Source organism: Mirounga angustirostris, unplaced genomic scaffold, assembly GCF_029215605.1.
Source record: "Mirounga angustirostris isolate CCGP_5_RB_7025 unplaced genomic scaffold, mMirAng1.0.hap1 SCAF_17, whole genome shotgun sequence".
Taxonomy (NCBI): Eukaryota; Metazoa; Chordata; class Mammalia; order Carnivora; family Phocidae; genus Mirounga; species Mirounga angustirostris.
The window spans coordinates 47,203,030-47,228,869 of NW_026991725.1; the positions used below are offsets into that span (position 1 = coordinate 47,203,030).

General features: G+C 62.3%; 3 protein-coding genes across 16 annotated transcripts; 1 reads left to right on the top strand and 2 right to left on the bottom strand.

Annotated features, from left to right (window-relative positions):
- Positions 1-5,482: 5,482 nt before the first annotated feature.
- Positions 5,483-10,660, top strand: EIF5A (eukaryotic translation initiation factor 5A). Of its 5 annotated transcripts, none has more exons than XM_045890105.3 (6): positions 5,483-5,627; positions 8,141-8,326; positions 9,300-9,404; positions 9,578-9,709; positions 9,789-9,862; positions 10,006-10,660. In XM_045890105.3, exons 1-5 carry the CDS (start codon positions 5,559-5,561, stop codon positions 9,849-9,851), a joined length of 555 nt encoding a protein of 184 aa, XP_045746061.1. In that variant the 5' UTR covers positions 5,483-5,558; the 3' UTR covers positions 9,852-9,862; positions 10,006-10,660. The 5 variants fall into 5 exon arrangements, with proteins under 5 accessions (XP_045746061.1, XP_045746060.1, XP_045746059.1 ...); XM_045890104.3 differs by lacking the exon at positions 5,483-5,627 and adding an exon at positions 5,838-5,860 and having other exon boundaries at positions 9,789-9,868; XM_045890103.3 differs by lacking the exon at positions 5,483-5,627 and adding an exon at positions 5,839-5,860.
- On the bottom strand, positions 9,574-13,642 carry GPS2 (G protein pathway suppressor 2). Of its 3 annotated transcripts, none has more exons than XM_064582610.1 (11): positions 13,512-13,642; positions 13,133-13,295; positions 12,661-12,770; positions 12,469-12,581; positions 12,258-12,337; positions 12,088-12,170; positions 11,733-11,920; positions 11,561-11,650; positions 11,387-11,466; positions 11,204-11,299; positions 9,574-11,028 (listed from the first exon to the last, which is right to left on the bottom strand). In XM_064582610.1, exons 2-11 carry the CDS (start codon positions 13,224-13,226, stop codon positions 10,796-10,798), a joined length of 1,167 nt encoding a protein of 388 aa, XP_064438680.1. In that variant the 5' UTR covers positions 13,227-13,295; positions 13,512-13,642; the 3' UTR covers positions 9,574-10,795. The 3 variants fall into 3 exon arrangements, with proteins under 3 accessions (XP_064438680.1, XP_064438679.1, XP_045746022.1); XM_045890066.3 differs by having other exon boundaries at positions 10,852-11,028; positions 11,733-11,886; XM_064582609.1 differs by having other exon boundaries at positions 11,204-11,466.
- Positions 13,643-14,213: 571 nt separating this feature from the next.
- Positions 14,214-25,822, bottom strand: NEURL4 (neuralized E3 ubiquitin protein ligase 4). 8 transcript variants are annotated; one of them, XM_045889943.3, is made up of 29 exons: positions 24,544-25,822; positions 23,375-23,819; positions 23,075-23,140; positions 22,630-22,928; positions 22,359-22,470; positions 22,189-22,277; positions 21,560-21,632; positions 21,176-21,440; positions 20,773-20,954; positions 20,373-20,458; positions 20,088-20,250; positions 19,792-19,990; positions 19,641-19,717; positions 19,472-19,550; positions 18,965-19,134; positions 18,742-18,873; positions 18,272-18,417; positions 17,957-18,181; positions 17,765-17,863; positions 17,517-17,678; positions 17,152-17,310; positions 16,469-16,627; positions 15,950-16,129; positions 15,783-15,870; positions 15,596-15,703; positions 15,316-15,460; positions 15,059-15,171; positions 14,818-14,983; positions 14,214-14,425 (listed from the first exon to the last, which is right to left on the bottom strand). In XM_045889943.3, the coding sequence occupies exons 1-29, from the start codon at positions 24,823-24,825 to the stop codon at positions 14,221-14,223; spliced, it is 4,674 nt and encodes a 1,557-aa protein (XP_045745899.1). In that variant the 5' UTR covers positions 24,826-25,822; the 3' UTR covers positions 14,214-14,220. The 8 variants fall into 8 exon arrangements, 7 of the variants coding, with proteins under 7 accessions (XP_045745899.1, XP_064438612.1, XP_045745898.1 ...); XM_064582542.1 differs by having other exon boundaries at positions 15,950-16,143; positions 16,469-16,646; XM_045889942.3 differs by having other exon boundaries at positions 18,959-19,134.
- Positions 25,823-25,840: the final 18 nt, after the last annotated feature.

The window sequence follows — 25,840 nt, forward strand, 5'->3', positions numbered from 1 at the left end:
TATTTATTTATTTGAGAAAGAGCGAGCAAGCACAAGCCGGGGGAGCGGCAGAGGGAGAAGCGGGCTCCCTGCTCAGCAGGAGTTTGATCCCAGGATCCCGGGATCACAACCTGAGCCGAAGGCAGACGCTTAACGCACTGAGCCAGCCAGGCGTCCCCATGCATATCTCTTCCTAATGACACGTTCAGTACTGTCTTACTGGTAGCTTGCAACTGGCCGTGATGGAAGTATTTACAGCCATGGAAACTGGCAGATGCTATGTGCTGATCTTGGGGTCCCTCTACCCAGAGCTGGTGTTAAAAGTTTAGCAGGACAGGGGCTAAGTGTTAAGTGTCTGCCTTCGGCTCAGGTCATGGTCCCGGGGTCCTGGGATCGAGCCCTGCATTGGGCTCCCTGCTCGGCAGGGAGTCTGCTTCTCCCTCTCCCACTCCCCGTTTGTGTTCCCTCTCTCGCTGTGTCTCTCTCTGTCAAATAAATAAATAAAATTAAAAAAAAATTTAGCAGGACAGCACTGATGGAGAGGAAAGGTGGTTCTCTGTACTCTATACAGAGTAGTGCTAGATCAAGATAGTTGAAGACAGTGAGAGATGGCTTGGAGGAGGGAGGGACTGGAGGTAAGAAGGACCTCAGGAATCTGTCATGTGGTTCAGACAGCAAGCAATGAGGGTTTGGTCTGGGAGTTCCTGAGGAAATCAGTGTTTTAGTAACTGGACCTTAAAACATGGGTGGAATCTGGGGGAAAGGTAGAAATAAGAGTAAAGGGCATTCCTGGGGCGCCTGGGTGGCTCAGTTGGTTAAGCGTCTCATCTGCCTTTAGCTCAGGTCATGATCCCAGGGTCCTGGGATCGAGTCCCGCCTCGGGCTCTCCGCTGATCGGGAGCCTGCTGCTCCCTCTCTCTCTGCTGCTCCCCCTGCTTGTGCTCTCTCTCTCTGTCAAATAAATAGATAAAAATCTTAGAAATAAATAAATAAATAAAAGAGTAAAGGGCATTCCAGAAAAGGGGAGCAGTGAGGGCAAAGGTGTAAAGGAAAATGTGCAGAGTGAAGACAGAAAGAGAGTCGCATCAGTGGTTTGGGGTGGAGGCCAGACGTTGCAAACGAGAGGTGAAGTGGGGGAAACAGAGGCCCGGACCTGATCATGGAGTCTGGAATCCATGCAGAGGAGCAGGGTCTTTTCTCTTGCAGCTAATGGCGAGGCAATGCCAGTCACTGATGCCGCTGGGCTCTGGGGAGCTCACACCAGCCATGGGGGACGGGGGATCAGAATGAATCGGTGGCACACAGAGTTTTTAGAGCAGGAAAGTACTCTGTGTGGTACTATAATGGTGGACGCAGGTCCTCACACATCCATCCAAACCCAAAGAATGTACAACCCCGAGAGTGAGCCCTATCGTAAACTAGACTCTGGGTGATCACGGCGTGTCAGGGTAGACTCATCAACCGTAACAAATTTCAAAATAGGAGGTTTAGAAAGTCTCCCAGAGTAGATATAAACTTATTTGGCAAACTTCTTTCTCAACAGAACATGGGTGCCTTCCAGATGATCACCTTCTGAGAAAGAAATGAGAAAATAATGAGATGGATTGCCAGGACAGCATCCAAAACCAAGGAAAATCTACAGAAGGGTCGCTGGAGAGTTCTTCCCGAATGTCTGAATTTTCATCTTGCTGAGTGGGTGTAACCCCAGAAGGTGGGAAAGAAACGTGAATTGCCATTAAGATAGGATCTGATCAATTGTATTCAAATCAGTTCTCAAGAAAGAAACTTCTTTTTTTTTTTTTTTAAGATTTTATTTATTTATTTGAGAGAGAGAGAGAGCACATGAGAGGGGGGGAGGGTCAGAGGGAGAAGCAGATTCCCCGCTGAGCGGGGATCCCGATGCGGGACTCCATCCAGGGACTCCAGGATCATGACCTGAGCCGAAGGCAGTCGCTTAACCAACTGAGCCACCCAGGTGCCCCAAGAAAGAAACTTCTATGGGACCTAAAGGGGGACGCTCTGTATGTAAATCATAAAAAGAAAAAGAAAAAAAAAAAAGCCAGAGAGGTTCTCCAATAATTTTTAGGGGAGTTCTGACCCAGGATTATCACTGTTCCAGGATTATTATTATCCTTCTCCTTCTCCTTCTTCCTTTTAACGATTTTATTTATTTATTTGAGAGAGAGAGAGAATGAGCGAGTTGGGGGAACAGAGGGAGAGGATCTCAAGCGGACTCCCCACCGAGCATGGAGCGGGACCCTGAGATCAGTCTCATAACCTGAGATCATAAGCCTGAGCCAAAATCAAGAGTCAGATGCTTAACCAACTGAGCCACCCAGGTGCCCTTACAGGATTCTCTCTCTCTCTTTTTTTTTTTTAGATTTTATTTATTCATGAGAGACAGAGAGAGAGAGAGAGGGAGGCAGAGGGAGAAGCAGGCTCCCCACAGAGCAGGGAGCCTGACACGGGGCTCGATCCCAGGACCCTGAGATCATGACCTGAGCCGAAGGCAGGCGCTTAACCGTCTGAGCCACCCAGGCGTCCCTACAGGATTCTTTTTGAAGGGGAGACAGATTGGCCTCTTTTATACTGAAGACAAATGCACTATGCTCTTAGAGCTGTAATGTATTAGTTATGAAGTACATGCAGTTAATCCCCTTGCCTGATTTCAAGGTTCCTGGACTAGATTTTTCTGATAGAAAAGAAAGGAGAGATGGACCAGACGAAATAAATGTTCTGTTGCCCTTTGCCATTTCAACCCATTTATAAAGAAGTTGATATTGCCACTTTTTGGTCCATCTATTGTGAGTCTGGTTAACTTGAGCCAGGTGCACCTTTATGCAACAATAAATGGATCTTTACAGTGTACCAAATATTTGCCAGGCACAATTTTAGGAGCTGTGAACACAGTAATGAACAAAATAGACAGGTTCCCAACTTGATACAGGTTCTATTCTGAAGGGGAAATCCAGACATTAGCAAAGCCATTACACAAATAAATGGATATCAACAGGACATGGCAGATGCTGTAATATTTGCTGCGAGAACACAGAACATGAGAAGCTGACTTAGTCTGGTAGGTCAGGAAAGGTTCCCTCAAGAAGTGACTTGACTGGCAACATAAAACGTTAGGGCGGACGGAGCTGAGGACTCCACCCTGGATCATGGTGACCCCATACATGCCATGCTAGGGAGGTTCTCCCAGGTACTAAATCTCATCTCTCTACAGTCCTATACAGTATTTTGCCTTTTTCTTTCCCTGAGCGTGTATAACTCAGTCTTCTATCAAGATGATTTGTGCCTTTTTCAGTTTGAATGGAAGTTCTTTGGGGTTGTCATCACTCGGCGTCCTTGCGGTATGTGGAACTTGTGCCTTAGGTCAGCTAGGACGCTTCGCCAATGTCTCAGGGGGATGAACGAGTGAGGACGGGCACATTATGCACAGGAGGTATTGCTGTACGAACATGACAGTACTTTTTTTTAAGTAACAGCTTTATTGAGATACAATTCACATACCATACAATTCAATTATTTAAAGCGTATAATTCAGTGTTTTTTAATATCTGAAGAATGTGACCATCGGTCCAATCAATGTTGGAACATTTTCATCACCCTAAAAGTCATCCCCTGCCCCCTTCCCCATACCCATGAGCAGCCACTCTCCGTGTCCGCATTTCCCTCTAACCTCTCAACACTAGGCAACTGCTAATCCATGTTCTGTCTCCGTGGATTTGCCTATTCTGGACATTTCATGTAAATGGAATTATACACTATGTGGTCTTTTGTGACTGATGTTCACTGAGCATAATGCTTCAAGGTTTATCCTTTTTGTTGCTGCATAATATTTCATTGTATGGATATACCATATTTTATTTATCCTTTCATCAGTTGGTGGACATTCGGGTAGTTTCCGCTCTTGGCCTATCATGAATAATGCTGCTTTGAACATTCCTGTATGAGTTTTTAAAATTGAGGTGGAAATCACATGACATAAAACTTTTTACGTCAACAATTCAGTGCCATTTAGTGCATTCACAACGTTCTGCAATCACCATCTTTATTTAATTCCCAAACATTTTGGGGCGCCTGGGTGGCTCAGTCGTTAAGCGTCTGCCTTCGGCTCAGGTCATGATCCCGGGGTCCTGGGATCGAGCCCCGTGTCGGGCTCCCTGCTCCGCGGGGAGCCTGCTCCTCCCTCTCCCGCTCCCCCTGCTTGTGTTCCCTCTCTCGCTGTGTCTCTCTCTCTGTCAAATAAATAAATAAAATCTTTAAATTAAAAAAAAGATAAAATCGGGGTGCCTGGGTGGCTCAATCGTTAGGCGACTGCCTTCGGCTCAGGTTGTGATCCCAGGGTCCTGGGATCGAGCCCCGTGTCGGGCTCCCTGCTCAGCGGGAAGCCTGCTTCTCCCTCTCCCGCTCCCCCTGCTTGTGTTCCCTCTCTCGCTGTGTCTCTCTCTCTGTCAAATAAATAAATAAAATCTTAAAAAAAAAAAAAATCCCCAAACATTTCATCACTCTAAAATAAAACCCCATACCCATTCCCCTCATCCAGCCCAGCACCTGGCAGCCACCAATCTACTTTCTGCTTCAAGGGGTTTACCTATTCTGGACATTTCATATCATTCAAATCGTAGGGTATTTCATCTCATTCAGGTCATAGCATAGGTGACCTTTAGTGACTGGCTTCTTTCCCTTAGCCTGGTATTTCTGAAGTTCATCCAGCTGAAGCACGTCTTAGTACTTCACCCTCTTCTGTGATTGAATAATATTCCGTGACAGGTATGGACCGCACTTGATCCACTCATCTGTTGGTGGGCGTTTGGGTTGTTTCCACCCTTTGGCTACCGTGACTAGCGCCCCTGTACACACGCTCCCGCGAAGGTTCGAGTACCTGTCTTTACGACTTGGGGCATATACCTAGGAGTGGAGTTGTTGGGTCGTGGGGACAATACATCTGTGAGAAGGGCAGCTTCGGGCTTTAAACAATGCGCCCAGGCAGTTGGGGGCTGTCTTCGGGCTCGTTTTTGCTTTTTTCAGGACAGGGCAGAGCTTTCGGACAGTAGAGTGGAGGGAGTCGGGAGTGATGGCCGACCATGCCATCAGCGAGTCTGCGGGGCGTGCACGTCGGCCGCGTCCTGGGATTCCGGCGGCCAGGCTCAGGTTTGGAAACCCGGAAACTGGAGGGGGGAGACCACGGGGTGTCGGGGGAGGCGGCCGCCGGGGAAGGTGCTGGTCTCCCGCTTCACGGTCCTCGGCCATGGCTTAGGGAACGCCGGGGGCGCTTAACGCGCCACTCGTGTCTACGGAGTTCTTCCCGAGGGCGCTCGCGGACACCTGTTCTGGCCCCGGCAGGAGCAGCCGGCGGCAGAGGACGGGAGAAAGGCCGTGCAAGCCTCGCTGGAGCTCCGGGCGGCCCAGGGCTTCCACAAGATGGTGGCCGCCACGCGGCCGCTCTAGCTCGCGGCGGGAACTCTATGGCCGAGCCGCGGCCGGCCGCGCAGAGCGGTGAAGCTGAGATGGGCGGTAACCCGACCACACCAGCGCGCTAGGAAGTGTGCGCGGAAAGAGCCGTCCCGCGCATGTGTGGAAAGCGGGGGATGGGCCGTGAGACGAGGGGCCCACCCCGCAGCGCAAGTTTTCTGAAACGTGTGAGTCGTTTAGGTCCAGTTAGAGCCGAGGTGGGGCGTTCCCCAGACGCATGCGTCCTAGCCGAGACCAGCGATACAGTGGCGTGGTCTTTTCAACGCCCGGCGTACAGGCGACGTCTGAGGTGGAAGGGGCGGTCAGGATTCCCACCACGCATGCGCTTTGCGGCCGAGGCGTTTCCTTCAGAGGGTGTGGAGTGCAGGGCTCTTCTTTGCGCAGGCGCAAGTCCTGTCCGGTAGGGCTAGTGGTCTATCACGGGAAGGGAAGAGGAGGTTGAAGGGCTTAAAACACCGGGTGCGCCTGCGCACTGCCTACGGGTGGGAAGAGCTCGGGGTTTGTGAGGGGCGGGGTCACGCATACGCGTCATTGGATGGGTAGGTGGGAGGGAGGGTGGAGCTCGGGGAGGATCTGTGCGCTTGCGCAGTGCGGGGGTGGAGGGCGGAGGGGGATAGATAGCACGCTTGCGCGGCTGTCACAGGGCTGCTTGGTTGGTCAGTGGGGAGTCGGCGCCTGCGTACTAAGACCCGTGTGCAGCAGCGGCGGCGGCGGTAGAGGCGGCGGCGGCGGCGGCGGTAGCGGGCTCGGGGGCAGCGGTTGGGCTCGCGGCGAGCGGACGGGGTCGAGTCAGTGCGTTCGCGCGAGGTGAGAGCGGCAGGGCGCGCGTGCGCGGAACCCTGGCGTGGGCCCGGGAGTGGAGCTGGAACTGCGCGAGGGTCGGGGAGGGGGCAGAGGGGAGCGGCGGCCGCCGCCGCCGCACAGGGTTCGGTCCGCGAGCCGCGCGAGGTGCGGAGAGGCGCGGGCGCGCGCCCCGGCTAGCGCGCGGGGTGACGGTTGGGGCCGGCCGGGTGACGTTGGAGCGACGCAGGGCGGGGGACGGCGAGTCGCGAGGCCGCCACGCGGGAGAGGCCGCCGGGCGGCCACGCCGGGGCGAGGGCCGGGGGCCAGATCGGCCCGCCGGGGCAAGGGGAGCTGGGCCGTTGAGAACCGGGCGCCGCGAGGCCACGTGAGGTGGGGGAGGGGGCTATTCGGTGAGAGGGCATGTGGGGGGGGTGGCGGCCGGCCGGGGGGGAGGGGAGGCGGCGTGGCTCCGGCCTGGCGCGGCCTTTGGGGAGGGGGTGCCGGCGGCACCGGAAGTGTCCCCTACCGGAGGCTGCCCTCGGGGTCGGAGGCCTCATGGCCGAACGTGGACGGGGGCCGCATGGCAGCGCGGGGACCCCTCCCCCCCAGATCCCGGCCACCGGAAGCCCCGGGAGGCCACATGGTGGGCGGGAGCCGGCAACCCCCCAGCGCGGGGAGAGGTGGTCCTCGCGGGCGCCCAGGGGAGCCTGGAATTTTGGGGAGGGGGAGAGGCGCGAGGCCCGGGTCCTGATCAGCCCGGAGAGCCCGCTGCGGGCATATGCTCGCGCTCCCCCGCCGCATGGGCCCCTGGCGCTCTCCCCCCGACCCTGATGCGAAGTGAGGCGGCCCGCCAGGTGTGAGTAGCGCTCTCCCTGGCTGGGTGGCCGGAGGAACGGGGACATCCCGGGCGATTGGACGGCGGCCCGACCCCTGTGGGTCGTGCCGACGGCGCCTTCACGTCCCGGGCGGAGAGCTCCCCGCCGGGACCGGTGCTCTTCACCTTGTCACTTCCCGCCCGCGGTGTCGGGCTCGGGAGCGCTGACGCCGCCAGCCCCGCAGAACTTACTCTACTCACTCCCACCAGCCTTCTGCTTTCATTTTATTGTCATTCACCACTCCCCAGCCCTCCACTTTCCGCTGAGCCTACAGGCCCGGCCTGAAAAGCCGACAGGACTGGTGCATCCTGGGAAAAGGGGGAGGGCCCTCGCGGAGAGGCCGGGTTCCTGGGTCCCCTTTGGGAAGCGAGATGGAGGTGTTCGGCAGGGGGGAAAGTTAGCAACAACTTTACTTTCTCTCCCTTGGCTGTGTCTGCAAATGCACGTTGGAGAGGCGGGAATCCCCCAAAGAGGCCTTGTGGTTTCCTGTACCAATGACTGGCTCGTGTGTGGATAGGGTGGGGGGTGTAACAGAGACGGGTGGGGCCCTGTCCTCCGGTCTCCACCCTCCCCTCTCCCCCACCCCACGGTAGCCCCGCCCTTTTGCTGGCTCATGGCTGCTCACCTAATTATAGCCCTGGTTGTGAGTGGGGAAGAGGGGTGGTTGGTTTCAGTGGCAAGTAACACCTGAGTCTTCCCCCTCCCAGGAGTCAGGCCTTTGTCCCTTTACCAGGTTGGGCATCCTAACGGCCTGGAGCCTTCCTTTCCCAAGCCACCCCTTTCGCTTTCATTTGGGCTGGGGGGTCCAGCTTCTGTCTCCCTCCACTCCCAGACACGCGCCAGTTCTTAAGTATTTGTGGTCCCAATCGGTATTTAACCTGGGCACGTCGCTTCTCTTTTAGGTGGATGATGGAAGAAAAGGGCTGTGGGAAGAACGAAGCCGTGTTTTCAGGGAGGAGTGAGGTAGATTGAGACCTCTGTTGACCTCCATCCTGACTGGCTCCGGTTTTCTTTTTGACTAGTTGGAATCGAAGCCTCTTAAAATGGCAGATGACTTGGACTTCGAGACAGGAGATGCAGGGGCCTCAGCCACCTTCCCAATGCAGTGCTCAGCATTACGTAAGAACGGCTTTGTGGTGCTCAAAGGCCGGCCATGTAAGATCGTGGAGATGTCTACCTCCAAGACCGGCAAGCACGGCCATGCCAAGGTTAGAACTTGACCTCTCCACATCGTGCCTTCCCCCCACTCCCCACAGGTCGTCCTCAGTCCCAGCCCTGTCCGTTCCTTTAGCGCTGGCTTCCCGTCCGTCTCCTTGGTTCAGCCCTGGCCCCCTTTCACCTGTGCCTTTGGGAGGCCTTGGGCTCTTCCTTGGTGACCCTTCCCTTTCCCCACCCTTGTGTGAGGCTCTCACTTTTCCAGGTGCTCTTTTCAGCTGCTCCTTCCTTCGTGGCCTTCCGTTTTTGTCTCTTTTCCCTTGAGTCTTTGTTCCTGAGGCTTCTCCGGGCCTAATACCGGAGGCAGCCTTTCCTGGAGGGCGCCAGCATAGCTCTGAGCCTCCGAGCCACCTTGCTGCCCCACACTCCGCACCAGCTTTCCCTTTGGTCTCTGATGCGGTGTCACCGAGTCTCTGCCTGCCCACCCCCCTCTGAGTTCCCTGAGGCGGCCTCTTGCTTCCTTGGGTCCTAACATTCTTGCTAGTGCTTTCCATGTCAGTTAAGGTTTTTCTCCCCTCGAAAACTAAAACTTGACCTGGTCCATCCTTGTTGGATTTCTTAGGGTTTTGGTCCCTAGGTGGTTTGTCTTCTGTTGGCTTAGCATTCATCCTGGGGTCTCTCCTGGTTTTTTTATTTCCTATGGCATAGTTCTCCCTGAAGTCGTCCTCCTTTCCGCCCTCTTCCTTTCTCGTTCCTTCTTGTTTTCCCAAGTTCTGCGCCTTTTATGCGGATGTCCAGACGCTCTTCCGAAGGTTTTACCTAGACTCCCCTCCCTTCCCCCACCCCCGGTTCCTGGGTCAGTGTTCTCGTAGCTCAGGGTAACTGGCTGCCCCAAGCCTGCCCCATGGTTTCCCTGATTTTGCCCTAACAGCGTCGTCTGAATTCCCCCGACAGGGGGTAGCACATGCCTTTCTCTCCACCCTACCGTTTGGTTGGGTTTCTCTTTCATGTGATGCATACATACAGGTTCACCTGGTTGGTATTGACATCTTCACTGGCAAGAAATACGAAGATATCTGCCCGTCAACTCATAATATGGATGTTCCCAACATCAAAAGGAATGATTTCCAGGTACGTAGGTGGGTTGGTGGTTTGTTGGGGGCGGGTACAGATTGACCAGAGGAGCTTGTGCTGGGAGAGGGGGAGCAGGACAACGCGGAGTTGGCCGCCCCCGTTTGTCCTCAGGCCCTTTATCCTCCAGCTTCGTGGGCCAACCGGGCGCTTCCTTTCCTCTCTGCCCCCAGCTGATCGGCATCCAGGATGGGTATCTATCACTGCTCCAGGATAGCGGGGAGGTGCGAGAGGACCTTCGTCTGCCCGAGGGAGACCTCGGCAAGGAGATTGAGCAGAAGTATGACTGTGGAGAAGAGATCCTGGTACGCTGCCCCCCGCCTCGGGCCCAGCTGCACCCTCTGCCCCGGAGCTCCCCTCTGACTCCCCCCTTTGCGCCCGCAGATCACGGTGCTGTCTGCCATGACAGAGGAGGCAGCTGTTGCAATCAAGGCCATGGCAAAATAACTGGCTCCCAGGTGAAGGTGACCCACTCCCCTGGCCCGGCCCACGTTTTGTCATCCCCACCGAAAACCTGCTCGAGCCCTGACCGTCTGGGCTTCCTTCCTGGGGACGGTGTCGTCCTGCCTGACCTGCTCTCTCCCCCCCCCCCCCTCCCCAGGGTGGCAGCGGTGATCCTCGAGACTGCAGAGGCCCCCCTCCCCCAGCCTGGCCCAGCTCCGGTGGGCCCTTGGCTGGACTCCTCCTCCTCCACGATTTATTTGACGTTTTATTTTGGTTTCCCCCACACACCCTCAATCTGTCGGGGAGCCCCTGCCCTTCCTCCTGCTCCCTCGGCCAGGAGCGAGTGACCCCCCGGCCTTGGCGAAGCTGCCCTCCTGTTCTCTCCCCCTGCACTACAGCCCTGGTAGGGGAGAGGGGGCGGGTGCTGCTTGTGGTTTAGTGGGTTGGTTTTGGGTTTTTTTGTTTTTGTTTTTGTTTTTTTTTTAAATTCAATCTGGAATCAGAAAGCTGTGGATTCTGGTAAATGGTCCTTGTGCCCTACCCCCACTCATCCCTGCTCTGGTCCCTTGTTTCCCATGGCCCTTTACCCCAAGTACCACCCCACAGACGGGGGACCAGCCCCCTCCCCTGCCTATGTCTCTCCCCAAATACCTTTACCTGGGGAGGGAAGAGGAGGAGAGGGGAGGGGACCTGCCCCCTCCTTAGGCACCTGGGAGGGCCCTGCCCCCATGGGCTTCACCCTTCCCTGTGGGCTCTCTCCCCGACACATTTGTTAAAATCAAACCTGAATAAAACCAGAAGTTTAATATGAAGGCCCCAACTCAGTTGCTTCTTTGAATTAAATGGGTGTTTGCTGACTAGAACGTAAAGCTGGAAACCATGGCACTGAACTCTGCTGCTGAGTTCGTTACCCACCCACCGTCCTCCTGTGACCTGCCCACCACTCCTCACCCTCCATGCAGCCCTGGCCTGGGCCCGGAGAGAGGTGACACAGCAGCTGGGGGCGGTGGCAGGTAGATTTTATTGGACTGGGACACACCAGGGGCCCTCACCCGTGGCGGGGTTTGGGTGTGAGCTTGAAGATAAAATCTGACGATCACTTGTGGTAGAACCGCGGATTCTGGCTGTGCTGGATGAAGGGGAGCCGAGGGCCAGGCTGGCTGGGAGCTGCAAAGCCCGACTGGTGGTGGTGGAAGGGGGGGCTCTGTCGGTGTGGCCCTCCCCCTCAACGCACCCTCCGCATTCCAAGCCACCCCCCAGGGAGGGGGAAAGGAGGGGTGGGGGCCGCCTCTCCTACCCGGTCCTGCTTTCCCTGGAAGCACAGGGCTGAGGGCGGGTGGGATTCCCATCCTTACCTTCCCTGCCGGTTGCATCTGCACAGGGAGCTGGGGAGAGGCAAGGAGTCCGGGGGCTGGATGCAGAGCTTGGGGATGCATGGGGCGCAGGGAGGACTGCGGAGAAGAGAGTCAGGACCTGAGGCAGCCCGGGGCGCCCCTTGGCAGAGCGCTGCCCTTGACCTGCCAAGACTCCATACTCACTGAGTCGGAGAAACCGGTCTGCGGGTTGGCGTGTTCCATCTGCTTCTGTAAGGACAGGGCACCGCCAGGCTGGAGGAAGCCTAGGGAGGGAAGGAGGGGTGTGCGGGATGAGCAGAGCCCGGGAAGGGGAGGCAGGGAGGACGCAGGGGCCAGGGCCGCGGCGGGCGGCCTCACCTGTCTGGGTGGGCTGGAAGTGGCCGTGCACCGCGTAGGGCTGGGGCTGCGGCTGAGACAGGTACTGCACCGCCGGGAACGCCGAAGGTGCTGAGGAGGCAGGGGCGCAGGCGGTCGGGCCTCCCTCCGGCCGCTTGGTGACCGGCCGCCTCCCTCTCTTCCCACCGCTCACCTCTGAGCTGCTGACCGGGGCTGTAGGCCGGCTGCGTGGGTCCGTAGTGGGGTGGGGGCTGAGCGGTCCCATAGGCCCCGCCAGGGCTGCCTTGGAATTGACCGTGCTCTGGGGTCCCTGCGAAAGCAGCTGCCGAGCCCACATAGTGCCGCGTCTGGAGGGAGGAGAGCGCTCACTGGTGCCGTCCACTGCAAGGCAGAGAACCCCAAGCGCCTCGCCTATGCCCCGCTTTGCCCAATACGGTCAAGCGTCACGCGACGCTCACGACTTGGACGCTCGGTTCACGAAGGCGCCTGGGTCCGCGTGGAAGTAGCCGAGAAAACCAGTGCGCCCCACACTCGATCCTACTCCTTACTGTAAGCACTTGGGGTCCGAACATCTGTTTGGCCCTGTCGGCCGCCATGAGAGTTCCTGGGCGACTGTGTCCTCCGGGGCTCCCTAGACAGGGAGAGGGGCTTCGTGAGGCTGAAGTGGGTGGCTGTGAGCCCCAGGAGGGCGCGTTCCCCCCCGCGGGGCCTTCCTCACCCTGCATGCTGAGGAGGTGAGTTCCTGTGTGAACCGTCAGGCTCTGCGGGTACGCGGCTGACGTCAGAGTGGTCAGGTCACTGCGGGGGGAGGCGGGCAGGTCAAAATCGAGGACGAGGACAAGTGCCCCTCTTCTGCCATTAGACACCGATCTGGTTTGTTACCAGATCCCAGTTACGCTCTGCCCCAACTTTTAGCTCTCCAATCCCACCTCTGCTCCTTTCGCCTCCGTTTCTCTTCTTCATGTAGAACTTTCTTGAGCTGCAGGAAGAGCTGGTGCTTCTCTTCCTGTAGGGCCAACAGCTTCTCCTGCAACTTCAGGATCTGCGGAGGGCGGGGACTGGAGCTGAAGGCAGGAGAGCCAAGGGAGGAAAGAACTGGGACAGATCAAGGGGCCGCTTACTTGTTCCTTGGTCTCCTCCAGGGACATTCTCTCCTCCATCTCCTTCTTCTTCCTCCTCTCTTGCTCTTCTTTCATCTTCTGTTCCATCATCTTGTCCACCTCTTCCTCCTCTGGAGAAAGAGGCAGAATGGGAAGACGGCAAGGTGGTTAGAATACTCACTGCGGCAGGGATCGAGGACCTGCAAAACGCGGTTATCACAACGCTCCCTCTGCCCCTCGGTAATCCTCGGGAACGGCTCTTTCCTTCCGGAGGGGACAGGGAGGGAGGCTTGATTAGGTGCTCTCCAAGTTCCTTCCCGACCCAAGGGTTCTGGGGCTCAGACCCGGCGTCCGGCTCCCACCACCCGCGGGGCCGCCCCGTCCGTCCCATCCCTCCCCCGCGCGGCCCCGGCGCGCTGCTCCGCCCGTGGTGGGGGCCGGCCCCGGCGGAGCGCTGCCGCCCGGGCTGTCCTCTCGCTCGGACCCAGCTCACCCTGCCGCTTGCGCTCCCGCTCCATCATGATGTGCCGGTGCAACGCGCGGGCCATGGCGTTGGAAAGCTTGGGGCGCTCCAGGAGCGCGGGCATGGTGCTGCCGGGGGCGCTCGGGCCGTGGGCGCCCGGCTCTGCCACGGACTGCCAGACCTCGGACCGGGCCTACCGGGAGGCGGGCGCTCAGGGGGGTCGCGCCGGGCGGGCCGAGGCGGAAGCCCGCCCGCCGCCGCCACCGCCGCCACCACCCCGGCCACGTGCCCGGCGCCCGCCACCCCCCCACCCCCCGGCCGGACCCCGGGGCCCCGCGTGCGCGGCCGGGCAGGGGTCTCCGGCCTCGGCGCTGCCCGGCCCCCGCCCCTGCCCCTGCCCCGTCCCTACCCGCCTTCGCTGCGCTTTCTCCGCGGCTCCTCCGCGCCGCGGCCGCGCGTCACTTCCGGCCGCCGGGCCGACTACTTCCGGAGCCGGGGCGGCCTCGCGGGTCGCGCGCAGGGAAGGGCGGAAGCGGCCGCGACGGGTGCCGGGGGCGGCCAAACCCCGTCGGCTCGCCCGGCGCCCCCAAGCTGGGCGGGCCCGGGGCTCGTCGGGGGCGGCGCGAGAGAGAGGCCGAGGCGTGCGCTCCGGGACGGCGTTTATTGGCTCCTTGGAAACCCGCGTCCGTGACAACTGTACAGCCGCCCACCTTCCCCGCGCCCGCCCTCCCCTCTCCGCCCGGCGGCCCGGGAAGCGGCGGGTCCGGGGAGGCTGCTCGGGATTCACAGTAACAGGAACGAAAACGGAAATAAATTAAGTGATACGGGGGAGGGAGTCCAGGGGGTCGTGTTCCCCAAGTCAGTGCATGAAGGGGGCTGCCGGGCCCCGAGGCGGCGGGAAGTCCGGCTGCGGCCGCCACGCCGGGGGCGTGCGCCGTGCCCGCGGAGACGCGCTCCCCTTCCCGCGGCGCGGCGCGGCGGGCGGGCGGGCGGGCGGGCCCCGGGCTCCGGGCGCATCCGCTGGGGCTGGGGTTGCCGAGCCGCCGGGGGCGGGCGGGCGGGCGGGGGGTGGGGGCTGAGCCGGGGCCCCCCTGTGCTTGTCGTCGAGAGGCCGGCCCTCACTCCACCCGCACCAGCAGGGCATAGAGGAGCGTGGCCCCCTTCTCCTTGGTTACCCACTCGAGTTCGGCGGGGCTGAAGTGGGGGTCGGGAGGTTCTCGGAGGGCGGCCGAAGGGGGCCCGGGGGTGTAGGAGCCGGGGCGCACGCACACCTGGAACGCCACCTGGGCCTGGTGCGTCCGCTGGGACTTGGGGTCCCGGAATCTGTCAGGCAAGAAGCAGAAGGCCGGCCATGAGGACCTCGGGCTCCCTGCTCCCCCTGCTACCTGTACGACGGCGCCGGCCTTCGGGGTCACCCCGGCCTTACAGGGGTGGCCGGGCTCTGGCGGCCCTCCCGGCTTGCCATCTGCCGGGACGCCCGTGCGCGCCCTCCCCTCTCCAGGCCTCTGCTCAAACCTTCACGATGTCCATCCTGATCACCCTCCAACCTCACGCTCCAGCCGCACGTGTGACCCACTGCGCCCCGCTCTACTTTTTATTTCCACAGTACTAGTCACCTTCAAAGCTAAACGTTCTAGAGTGTCACGGTGGGAACGCGGAGGGCAAGCCACGGAGACCCCCGCCCGCCCCCCGCCCCCCACCCCCCGCGTACTCACTGCACTTTGGATGCCAGGGTCTCGGCCCCAGCATACAGGAGGGAGGGGGAAAGCAGCGCCGGAGGGGGCTGCCCCTCCCGCGGGGGTGCGCAGTTCTCGCCAGGCTCCTCAAACCCCACCCCGGGCTCGCCTTTCAAGGGCCGGCAGCTGAGGATGGAGGCGGTGCCTGTGGGAGAGCCGGGTCAGGGCCGCCCTCCGGGGCCTGGACCCCGCGGCCCTGCCTCTGTCTGCGCCGAGGTACCTGCTCCCAGCTCCCCTCGGTCCAGCACCCTCCGGACAGCCGCCACGTTGCTCCCATGATACGCCATGTGCCACTTCTTGGTCAGCGTCCCAGCTTCCAGGCGGGGATTCACCCTAGGACGGACCAGGTCGCTGGCTCCCCGACACCATCCCCTGGCCTACAAGTCCTGTCACTTCTTCCACGCGCCCTCTGGGGAGCCTCCCCCATCAAGGGCGCAAGCGCGCTAAGGGAGAAGTGCCACCCTGCCCCCTGTGTACCTGAGGTTGAACCTGCACCAGCCGAAGGGCAGAGCGTATTCCCGGGGGGGCTCCCCACGGCGCCTGTGGGCCTCGTCCCCTCGAAGCTTCCGGCAAGACTCACAGTAGCACATGCTCCGCTTGGGCGGGGGCATGAAATAATCCTCTGCGGGAAAGCGGGGGGCAGTCTGGGCGCGGTGGCTCTCCACCACGCGGCCCCTTCCGGCTGCTCCCGGGGCTCTGGGCACAGCCCCGCCCCGGTCCAGGGAGTGCAGCGGGCTCTGGAGCGCTGGGGACTCACCGGGAAGCAAGAGCAGTTCTTGGAATCGGGAGCAGAGGGCGTGGTACTCGCAGCTCTTGAGAGGGCTGGCGGCAGGCAGCGGGCCCCAGCACACGCTCTCCTTGATGCCTGAGACGGCGGAAGGGGGGCAGGGTCACGGGAGCTGGGGCTGCGGGGCCGGGCCCCTGGGGGCGGGGGGCTGGCTCACCATCCACCATGTCCGCTTTCTCCATGTCCCCCTGGGTTCCAGCACTCTTCCCACCGGTAGCCCCTGGTTCAGGACTCACGATCGTCACCTGCAGGGCAGGGCGTGATGAGGCTGACCCGGCCGCCAGGGCCTGCGGACCCGCTCCTCCCTGCCTCCCGTCGGCTCACCTGCTCACACTGCCCGTAAAGGTCCACGAGTGCGTGGCAGGGCTGCGGGACGTCCGGCACGGCCACGCCCTGGTCCATCCCGTTGACGTGCAGATGCAGCCCGCCGGAGCTGTCTAGCCGCAGGCCCAGGATGGTGCCTTCAGGACATGTGTCCAGATTTGGCCCAAACTTCTCACAGATCTGGGAGGAGAGACCTACTGTCTTCCCAGAGATCAGACTCCCACCGGCAGCGGCCACGCCCGCCCTTCACTCTGCTGCCAGTGTCCGTGCCGGGCTTCGCCTCCACGCTCGCCCCCGTCCCCCCACGGCCACATTCTCAGCGGCAAGGACGCAGGAGGCCGTGATAAGCCTGAGAGTCCGACGATGACGCGCGCTTGCTCACCGGCTGGAGGGTCTACCCACACAGGGCCCCTTGATGCCTGTGACCCACCACCAGGGCTGGGTGCCCCTCTTCTCCCTTTGGGCCAGCCCCTCCCGACTTGAGTCGTGGCCCTGTCCCTTCCGTCTGCCCCCACCCACCTTGAGGCCGTTGTGGAAGATGCCTCGGCCCCGTAGCAGCCAGGCCGCCCGCTTGAGGGCGCAGGCGGAAGCAGGGAAGTTGAGCCTCTCGGGGGGGCAGGTGAGGACTCCCAGGACCAGGGAAGACGTCCACTGTCGGTTCAGGAAATCGATCCGCACCTGGGGGGAAGGGTGACCACTACTCCCCAGTCACGGCCCCCTGGGAAGAGACTACCCAGCAGTGCCCCCCACTCCAGCCCCGCCCCCGGCCAGGGAAGGATGCTGCCCTTTCTGAGGCTGGAGGGACCACAAACTGCGAATTCACGTGTTTCCTTCCCTGCGTCAGTCTAGGTCCTGTTGTTGCCTGGCTAAGGGTTCCTGCCCCCAGGGGCCGCTTTCTCCTGGCTAACTAAATCTTTCCGTGTGTAGCAAAAAGGCCTCCTCCTCGGCAGGCCCTCTCGGCACCATGTAGGACCACGCGTCTTTCTCAGGTCCCCCAGCTCCTCGCTACTGCTCCCCTCACCAGTCGCCAAGGCGGGGCGCCTTCCTGACGATCGATCTACAAATCCCACCGCGGGGTACGAACCGAAGCCCGGGAAGCTCATCCCAGGGGCTTGCCTCCACTCGGTCTGGGGTTTCTCCAGGAAGGTTGGCCCTGGATGACCCTGAGTAAAAGGAGCTGTGGATGAGGAGGTGAGGCCCACCTGGACCAGCAGCTGGGGCACCAGGGGTTGGTTGATGACGACGATGCCCTGATTGTAGCTGGCCACCCGCGTAGCCGTACGGTTTCCGTTGGACAGGAGAATGTTCTTCCCGTGGTTCTCCAGGAACTCGAGGGCCGTGGGCATAATGGCCACTTGATTCTGGCCATGGTGTGGAGGAGAGATGGAGCTGCCGGGGTTGCCCACGCGAGGCCTGAGCCACCCCCCACCCCTGGCGTTTACACAGGGCTTGCGTCTACGCCTCTGCCCACCCAGGGCGGCATCTGAGAAGCCCAGAACACCCTGGTGTCCACTGGCCCACCACCCGCCCGTCCACAGGCCCCGTGTGCCCGGCCGCGGCCCCTCACCCTCAGGCCACGCTCCTCCCCCTCGTCGTCTTCCTCGCCCTCGCTCCCAGTGTCTGAGCTGGGAGAAGGCGGCTGGGTGCCCTCCGGCTCCTCCAGCCTCGTGGAGCTGACCACAGACACGCTCCGCACCGGCCCGTAGAGATCCAGCACGGCCCACACGTTCTGCGGGGCGCACACAGCGCGGGAGTCAGAGATCCGTGGAAGGCCTCGAGCCCGCTCTCCAAACCCAAGAACCGCCTCAGACCTACCTTGGCGATGCCAGTGGCCGCGGGCCCCATGTCCTCTCCATCCACCAGGATGTGCATTGTGTCGTCCGCGCCCCGGCGGATGCCCACGCGGCTCCCCACCTAGGACCGAGGGGACCCGAGCACAGAGCCTCAGGCCACATCTCCCGCACCCCCGCTCCCCCCCAGCCCCGGCCCGGGAGCCCGCGGCTTCACCCCCAGCCTCTCCAGGTCCCGGCCATAGTTCATCCTCTGGAGCTGCCCGTCGCGTCTCACTTCACAGCTGGACACCATCCAGGTGGTCTTTGTCCGGAGCTCTGGGAGGGAGGGAGGCAGCCCGGGGCCCCCGCCTGCGCCGGGCCCCGTCTCCCCGGGCGCGAGCGTGGTCAGCCCCAGCCGGAGGGAGCCCGCCCACCTCTCGTCCAGCTCCTGCACCTTCACCTGAGGGCAAGAGAGCACAGCGGCTGCCACGGGCGCGGGGCGCGAGCTGGGGCAACAGCCTGGCCCCGCGGCCGACAGCCCGGCACCCACCTCGAACACCTCCTCCGCCCTGAGCTCCTTGGTGCTGAAGACGAGGCCGTGCGCATAGCCGGCCGCGCGCACTGCCCTCGTGCCGTCCTCCTCCAGGGCCACGTTCTTGCCACAGGTGCTGTGGAATCGGTGAGCCACGCCGGCCACTGCGGGGACACGGTGCCACGGAAGGCGCGGCGTTGGGGCCGCGGGCTTCAGAAAGCGCAGGGCGCCGAGCTTTCGGGTCGAACAGGAAGCCGCCCTCAAGGCCCCTCTCGCCCGGCTTCCCACAGCCCGGCCCCCCACCCCCACCCTCCAGGTGGCAGGGGGGCGCCCAGCCCCCGCTCCAGCCCGGACCGCGCCCCCCTTCCTGGGGGGCGTCCTACCCGGGCCCCTGGCTTGTTCCTGCCCTCGGTCTGCAGCTGCCCGGGCCTTGAACATCTCCCCTGCCCCCCGCCCTTGGCCCACAGCGCACTAACGGCCAGCTGGACCTGGGGAGTGCAGGGGGAAGGACTTCTCGGTGGCGGTGTTGCTGGTCGCCAGGCTGTTGTCCATGGGGCCGGTGGCATTGGTGATGGACACCTGGACACACTGGCCGTAGAGATCCACGACCGCATACACCTCTGGTGGAGAAGGAGGGGTCAGAGGCCGGATGGCCCGGGCGGGGCCGGCGTGAGGCTGGCAGGCCGAAAGCCACGGACCAGTCACCTTTACCCGGAGGCAAGCCTGAGCAGGCGGCGCCTTGGTCCTGGCCGTTGATGAAGTAGTGCAGGTCGCCCTTGGCGGTGCGCATCATGCCGATGCGCGCGCCCGTGCCCAGCGCGTCCAGGTCGCAGCCATAGTTGTTGCGCGTGGTGTTCCCGTCCTGCATGATGGCCGTGCCACTGGGGGGACGACAGGCGGGGCCGGTAAGCCTCCCAGCTCCTCCCCACGCGGGCCTCTGCGCGGTCCCTGCTCGTCAGAACCTTCCGTCTTGCTCTGTCTGCTAGGCCTCTGGGACCCCCCCAGGGAAAAGCAGGAGCTGCCCGCAGAGAAGAGGCGGCTGGAGGCTGGGCCGCTGGAGGGCGCGTGGGGACGTGGGAGGGCCTCCCAGAATCGGAGGAAGGGGCAGCCAGATCCCTTGGGCCTGCCAGGGCCACGGCAGGCCCCAAGGCCGGCTTCCCTCATCCTGGCCAGCTCCACGCGGCCCTCCCGGGCCGGCCATCAAGCGGGCAGCCGCACCTCAGCATCCACGTGTCGTAGTCGATGTCCGTCATGGTGTTGGGGAACTCGAGGTCCTCCGGCCGAATAGCGGTCACCCCTAGGAGGCAGGGGTAGGTGAGCGCCAAGGCCCCAGCAAGAGGCGGCCCGCACCCCCACGCACGCGCGCACGCTCGCCCGCGCCCCTCACCGGCCTCGATGGAGCCGGACCAGCGGTCCACCATCTTCTGAATGACGATCTCGAACAGCTCTCCGTCCCGCAGGGCCCTGCCGGCGACAGCGGCCATCAGGGCGGCCCCGCGCGGGGCACCGAGGCCGCGGGGGGCCGCGCCCACACTGACCGGTTGGAGATGACGATGGCGTCGTTGAACTCGCTGCGGCAGTTGTGACGAAGCGCCGTGCGGCCCCCATTGCTGATGACAGCGTTGCTGCCATGCAGCTGGTGGAAGCGCAGGTCGGAGCCCCCGGCCCCCGACGACGGGGAGCTGGGGGACACCTGGCTGTTCCCTTCAGGGAGCGGCTCGGGGACTGCGGGCACCTCTGGGGGAGGGGACGTCACCCGTGAGGCTGCCGGTGCTCTCCGAGGCCCCCCTTCCGCCCGCCCCCAGGGCCGCCCCAACCCCGGCCCGGCCCTCACCCACGTCGTCCACGATGGTGGCCTGGGCTGCCTGGCCGTACAGATCCACAACGGCGTAGACGCCCGGGGGCACGTTCCAGGCCGCGGGGCCCTGAGTCATCCCGTTGACAAAGAAGTGCAGAGTCCCGTCCTCCCGCCGCACCACGCCCACCGTGTCCCCCGCCTTGGAAGAAGGGGGGCTGGAGTGAGGAGTCAGGTGGAGTTCCCGCGAGGGCTGGTCCCGCGGCAGCCCCGCCTTGCCCACCCCCCGCTCACCCAGCCCCGGGAGTTCCCCCGCTCTCCCACCTTGAGGCGGTCCAGGTTGTGCCCGTATTCGTCCAAGATGGTCGTCCCGTTGTGCATCACCCCGTTCCCAGTCATCATCCAGGTCCCTACGGGGACAGGGAGCAACAGGACGTGAGCGGGAGCCAGGGCTCCGCTCCGCTATGCGGCAGTCTCCACGTCCCTCCCCAGAGCCGCCGGCCCAGCCTGCCCTGTCTGACGGTCAGCTCTCTTCCCAGGACCCGGCAGAAATCTCTGCAGGTCCCCACCCCCCACGAGCCCTGTCCACGCAGCAGCGCTCGGCGCCTGAATGTGTCCTTACAAGCGGGACCGGCAAAGACAGAGCTGGGGCCGAGCGTCAGGGCTCCGGGGGCAGCCTCCTCGCGCAGACCCTCTCTGGGCCCCGCCCTCCCGGGGAGCTCACCGGAGCGCAAGTTGGTCATGGTGGACGGCAGCTGCAGGTAGGCAGGGTCGTGGGTGGTGACGCCGATCTCGATGGAGCCGGCCCACTTGTCCACCATCTTGTCGATGCGCACCTGAAACACCTCTCCGTCCCGCAGGGCCCTGCTGCTCAGCACCACGCCATGGTTGAAGTCATCAGTGGCACTGAGGACAGGGAACGGGGACTCAGGCGCGAACACGCGCTCCGCGCACGCCAAGCTTCGCCCGGCAATGCCTGCCCGACACCCGCTGCCTTCACTCTCCGCGAGGCTCCCCCCTTTCCTGCCCAGAGCTCCCCAGATCAGAATCCCTCTGCCTCCTGCTCTCCACCCCCCCCATCCCATCAAGCCCCTTCTGCAGGCTTCTCCCCACCCCGTGGGCCATACTGGGGTCTCAGGGCAGTGCGTCCCTCGTGGGTGATAGCTGCCTTCTGCCCGCAGTTGGGGTGGAAAAGCAGGCGCTCGGGCTCTGCCTGAGCTGCAGGGCTAGCACGCCGGAGGGCCCCCTCCGGAGACAGCGCCCGCAGGATGGCGTTGTTCCGGCGCAGACGGTCACTGTGGTTGTTATTGTGCACGATGGTCACCTTCACCGCCATCCCGTACAAGTCCACCACACCGTACACCACTGGGGGTGTCAGTGGGGTGGCCACGCCTGGGGGGGAGGGGGGGAAATGTGGGGAGACCAGCATCAGAGACAGGCAGGACAAGGAGGTACAGACCCCCCACTCCCGAAAGCCCTGACCCAGCAGCCCGCTCTGGGCGTCCCCTTACCCTGGTCGATGCCGTTAATGAAGAAGTGGAGGGCAGAGTTGGACTTCCTCGTGAGACCAATGTGGTCGCCTTCCTAGCCAAAGCAGAAAAACAAAGATCCGGAATCCATCCCCCCATCAGGCTCCAGGCTTGTCCTGGGGCCCCTGAGAACAGAGGGGTTCTAAAGCCTTCCCACCAGCCCAGGCTGCTGGGGAACAGCCCCAAAGGCGCCGGAGTCTCGAGCCCCCGAACGCTCCCGGCAAATCAGTCACGGCGTGAAGCCCCCTTACAAACATCTCCTTACCCACCTCTCCAAGCAGTTTATAAAATACTAACAGGCTCAGTTCAGACGTTAGAAAAAAATTAAAAAAGGAAAAAAAAAAAAATACCACCTACCAGAAACAACGAGCAAGCTGCTTGTCTCTGGTCACGACCCCACACGGCCACACAGTAAAAGAAAGTGACCCTCTGACTCCAAAATCTGAGAGCCTAACTATCGGACAACCCTGCCTTCTCAGAAGGAACCTTCAGGCGAGAGAGCAGAGGCCTTGCTCTAGGTCGCAGCGGAGAGCGTGGTGCCCGGGCAGGGATGCGGGGTGATGGGGCTGCCCCGGACAGCGGCCCCAACTCTTGCACCCCGGCCCCCTCACCTGCAGCTCGTCCAGACTGAATTCACAGTACTCCCGGCGAGTGCCCTTGCCGTTGGTCAGGATCCCGCAGCCGCTCATCATGATGGTGCCTGGGGGTAGGTAGACACCTGACTAGGGCCCGGGCCTCCCTCGCCTTAGGAAGGTGCCTCCGCCCGGCCAGGGGCTGGTACCTGACTGCAGGTTGGTCATGGTGGCTGGGTACTCCAGGTTGTTGGGGTTGTGCGTGGTGACACCAATCTCAATGGAGCCCGACCACTTGTCCACAAGCTTGTCGATGCGGATCTTGGGGGGAGCGACAGCAGAAGGGGGAGGCGGGATGTGTAAAGGCCGAGAAAGGACCCCCGGCCGTTCCCTGGGCCCCACCCTTCCACCGTCAAGGATGGAGCCCCGTCTTTGGTTCCTGAGGGTGAGGGGCCAGCCAGCGCCTGGGAGCTTGCACACCTCAAACATCTCATTGTCCCGGAGCGGGCGGTTGGTCATGACAACCCCGTTGTTGAATTCATCCAGGGGCCGGCGGCGCTCGGCGGTCTTGTTGTTGTTGCTGAGTTTGATGAGCGTCCCGCACTTCTCGTGAAAGAGCAGGGCATCGTTGGAAGTGAGGACGGGCGAGGGGGCGGCACCGCCAGACCCCAGTCCTTCCCCTGCCGGCGGGGAGCTCAGGTTCACATTCAGGAGCCCCCCGTTGTAGGCAGACAGGATGGCGTTGCCCACCACGTCGGAGAGCTCCATGCTGGCAAAGTCTACGGCAGCGGGACGGGGGAGGGAGGCTGGAATGAGGCTCTACACCCTCGCGCTTGCCACTCTCCCCCTAGCCCTCTCCTGAGGCCCCTCCCCTCGCCTCGTCCACCTCACTTCCCACTCCCCAAAGCCTCCCGGAAGCCCTCACCATTATGCGACTCAAGGCTGTTAGGAAACGTCTCCGGCCGGGCCTGCGCTGGGGACACCATGAAGGCTGGGGACCGGGCGGGATGGAAGGGGAATAAGGGTTCAGCCCCTGCTGCAGGGCCCACAGACAGGAGACCCCCCCCCCCTCTAGCCCCTTCTTTCCCCTTCAACAGACTCGGGGGGGTGGGGGGGTCTGAGTGACCCTGTTCACACCCAGCCCTGTTTGTCCTTTGGTCTCACCCAGGCCTTCAGCCACTCCCTCCGCCCCACTCCTCCACCACTGCCCTAACTGTGTTCTCACCTTCATCCCCAGAGGTCCCCTGTTCAGTCAAGGCGGCATCTTCGGGGGGCGCGGAGGGCTCAAGGGGAGGTGTGGGGATGGAAGTAGGGGGGTTGAAACCTGGCTCAGGGGGTAGCACGGTGATCTGGGTGCACTTGCCGTAAAGGTCCACGACGGCCCAGACACGAGCGGGGAGGCCCGTGGCAGCCACCCCGCAATCCCGCCCATTCACCCAGAGCCGCAGCTCCCCGGCAACTGTGCGCTCCACGCCCACACGGTCCCCTTCACCAAGCTGGTCCAGGTCCTGACCATACTCCTCCAGCACAGAACGTCCGTCCCTCAACACCGAGCAGCCTGACACTACCCATGAGCCCCCCTTCAGCCCCGTGGCGCTGCTTGGGAAGTCCAGCACACTGGGGTCCAGTGCCGTCACCCCAATCTCAATGGAGCCACTCCAGGAGTTGACCTGTGATAAGGGTGGTGGACAAAGGCTCAGGATGGGCCACCATGGGTCTCCCACCACTAGGAACCCACGTTTCACAGACCACCGTGTCCCCTTCTTCCCACGTCTCCGACTTTTCTCGCCTGAGATGTGAAACGCTACTCCAGAGAGGCTGGGGTCTCTGCGACTCCTGCACCACCCGGGGTTCACAGCTCTCCTATACCACCCTCCTCCTCCCCGTGGCCTGATTCTCTCCCAGGCTCTGGCTCACATTCCGTCTCTTCCCGCATCCCACCTCCGTGCACCTAGCCTCTTCACCAAATCACACCCCAGCACGCACACCTCCCTCCCCGCGAGTGTCTCTCCTCGCCCACCTTTCCGCCCGAGTTCATCCTCCAGTAGTTGGTTCTCTCCCCGGTTCTCCCCTCTCCTCCCGTCACATCCCTGACATCCCTCCATCCTCCCAGAAATGATTCGGGAGATCTGGTCCCTAACCATTCCTGGGGATGCAGCCCCGTGCCCCTGCCCAGCTCCTGGGGGTGCAGGAAACTCCAGCTCTCCTCATCCCTCTCCCCGTCATGACGAGCGAACGTTTCTGCTCCATGCGCCCCTCCTGCCCGTCGCCCGGTGCCCCGAAGGTCTGTCGGTAGCCGGCGACGTGGGCTAGTCTGGATGTCCTACCCCGTGTCTCCCGCTCGCCCCCTCCCACCGCCCTCCACATCTCGGTTCCGCGGGCCCCGCTCCGCACCTTGCGGTCGATGCGGACGGTGAAGACGCGTCCATCGCGCAAGGGTTCCCGGCTCAACACCAGCCCGTGGTTAAACTCTTGGCCCGGCTGCTGCCGCCGCGCCGTCCGCCCACAGGCCGACAGGCTCACCAGGCGCCCAGTGCGCGGGTGCAGCTCCCCGCCGCTGCCCAGACCCCCGCCGGACCCCGGCCCTGCGCCGCTCCCGCCGGGGCCCCCACCCCCACCCGGCCCCGGCCCGGGGCCTCCCCCAGAGCCCCCACTCCCACCCGACCCCGCCGCCATCGCCGCTGACACCGGGACCGCGCGACAGCCGCGCTTGGCGGCACCGTGGCAACCGCGGTGCACAGCCACCCGGAGGGAGTAGGACTCGGGGCTGGGGCCGGGTATGCTTTACGGCACTGCCGGGCGACGAAGCATCCCGGGCTGGGGAGCTAACGACCACCACGGTGGGAACGGAAGGACGACGGGGTCGGGCAGGCTTGCTTTACGGCACGGCGGGGTGACGGAGTGGCTCCGACGGCCGTGCCGACTCGGGCAGGGAGCTTTTGCGACAGTGGAAGAAACGACGGCCGCAGGCATCTTTACGACGCAGGGGGTGCGGCCCCCACTTCCAGCTTTGCGACAGCCGCGCCGACGACCCCGCCCTCGCCGAGGCGGGCGACACCTTGAAGTGTTCGCTTTACGGCAAGGGGGGGGTCTTCCCTTCGAGCTCGCACGCTTTGGAGCGGGGTGAGCGGCGTCCGTAGGATTCAGAGGCGGGAGCCGGCAGCTCTATAAATGAAAACCTCTGCCCCGCGCACCACCGAGATCGGCTGTGTTTCGCGACACTGTCGCAACCCCTCCGCTTTGTATCACACCTCTCGTGAGGTGTGATTTTGGGGGGTGGGGGATGGGATAAAAGGGCTCGCGATACTTCTAAATAAGCCCACCTTGAACTCCAATCCAGACAAACCCTTAAATCTTAAAGCCACGGATAGAGGCCCAGTGAAACCCCGGCAGGTGGTTTCCAGTCACGGCGCTGACGGTGTCCCCCCCAAACCCCCGCGCTGTGAACAAACTCCCAGCCCAACTCTCCGAGCTCGCGCCGAGCTGGGAGGGCTGTGACGTCACAAACGGGGCTTCTCGCCCCGTGACCAGGGCCCCTGGTTGTGATTGGATGATTCGGATGAGGGCGGTGATGGGGAAGAAGGGCGGGAACAAATCCCGGAGACAAAGAGAGCTGGCCTTTGGGTGGGACAGAAAGGGAGGGGCGACCGGAGGGGCCCCTAGCCCGAGGTCCCTATATAAAGCTTGATTC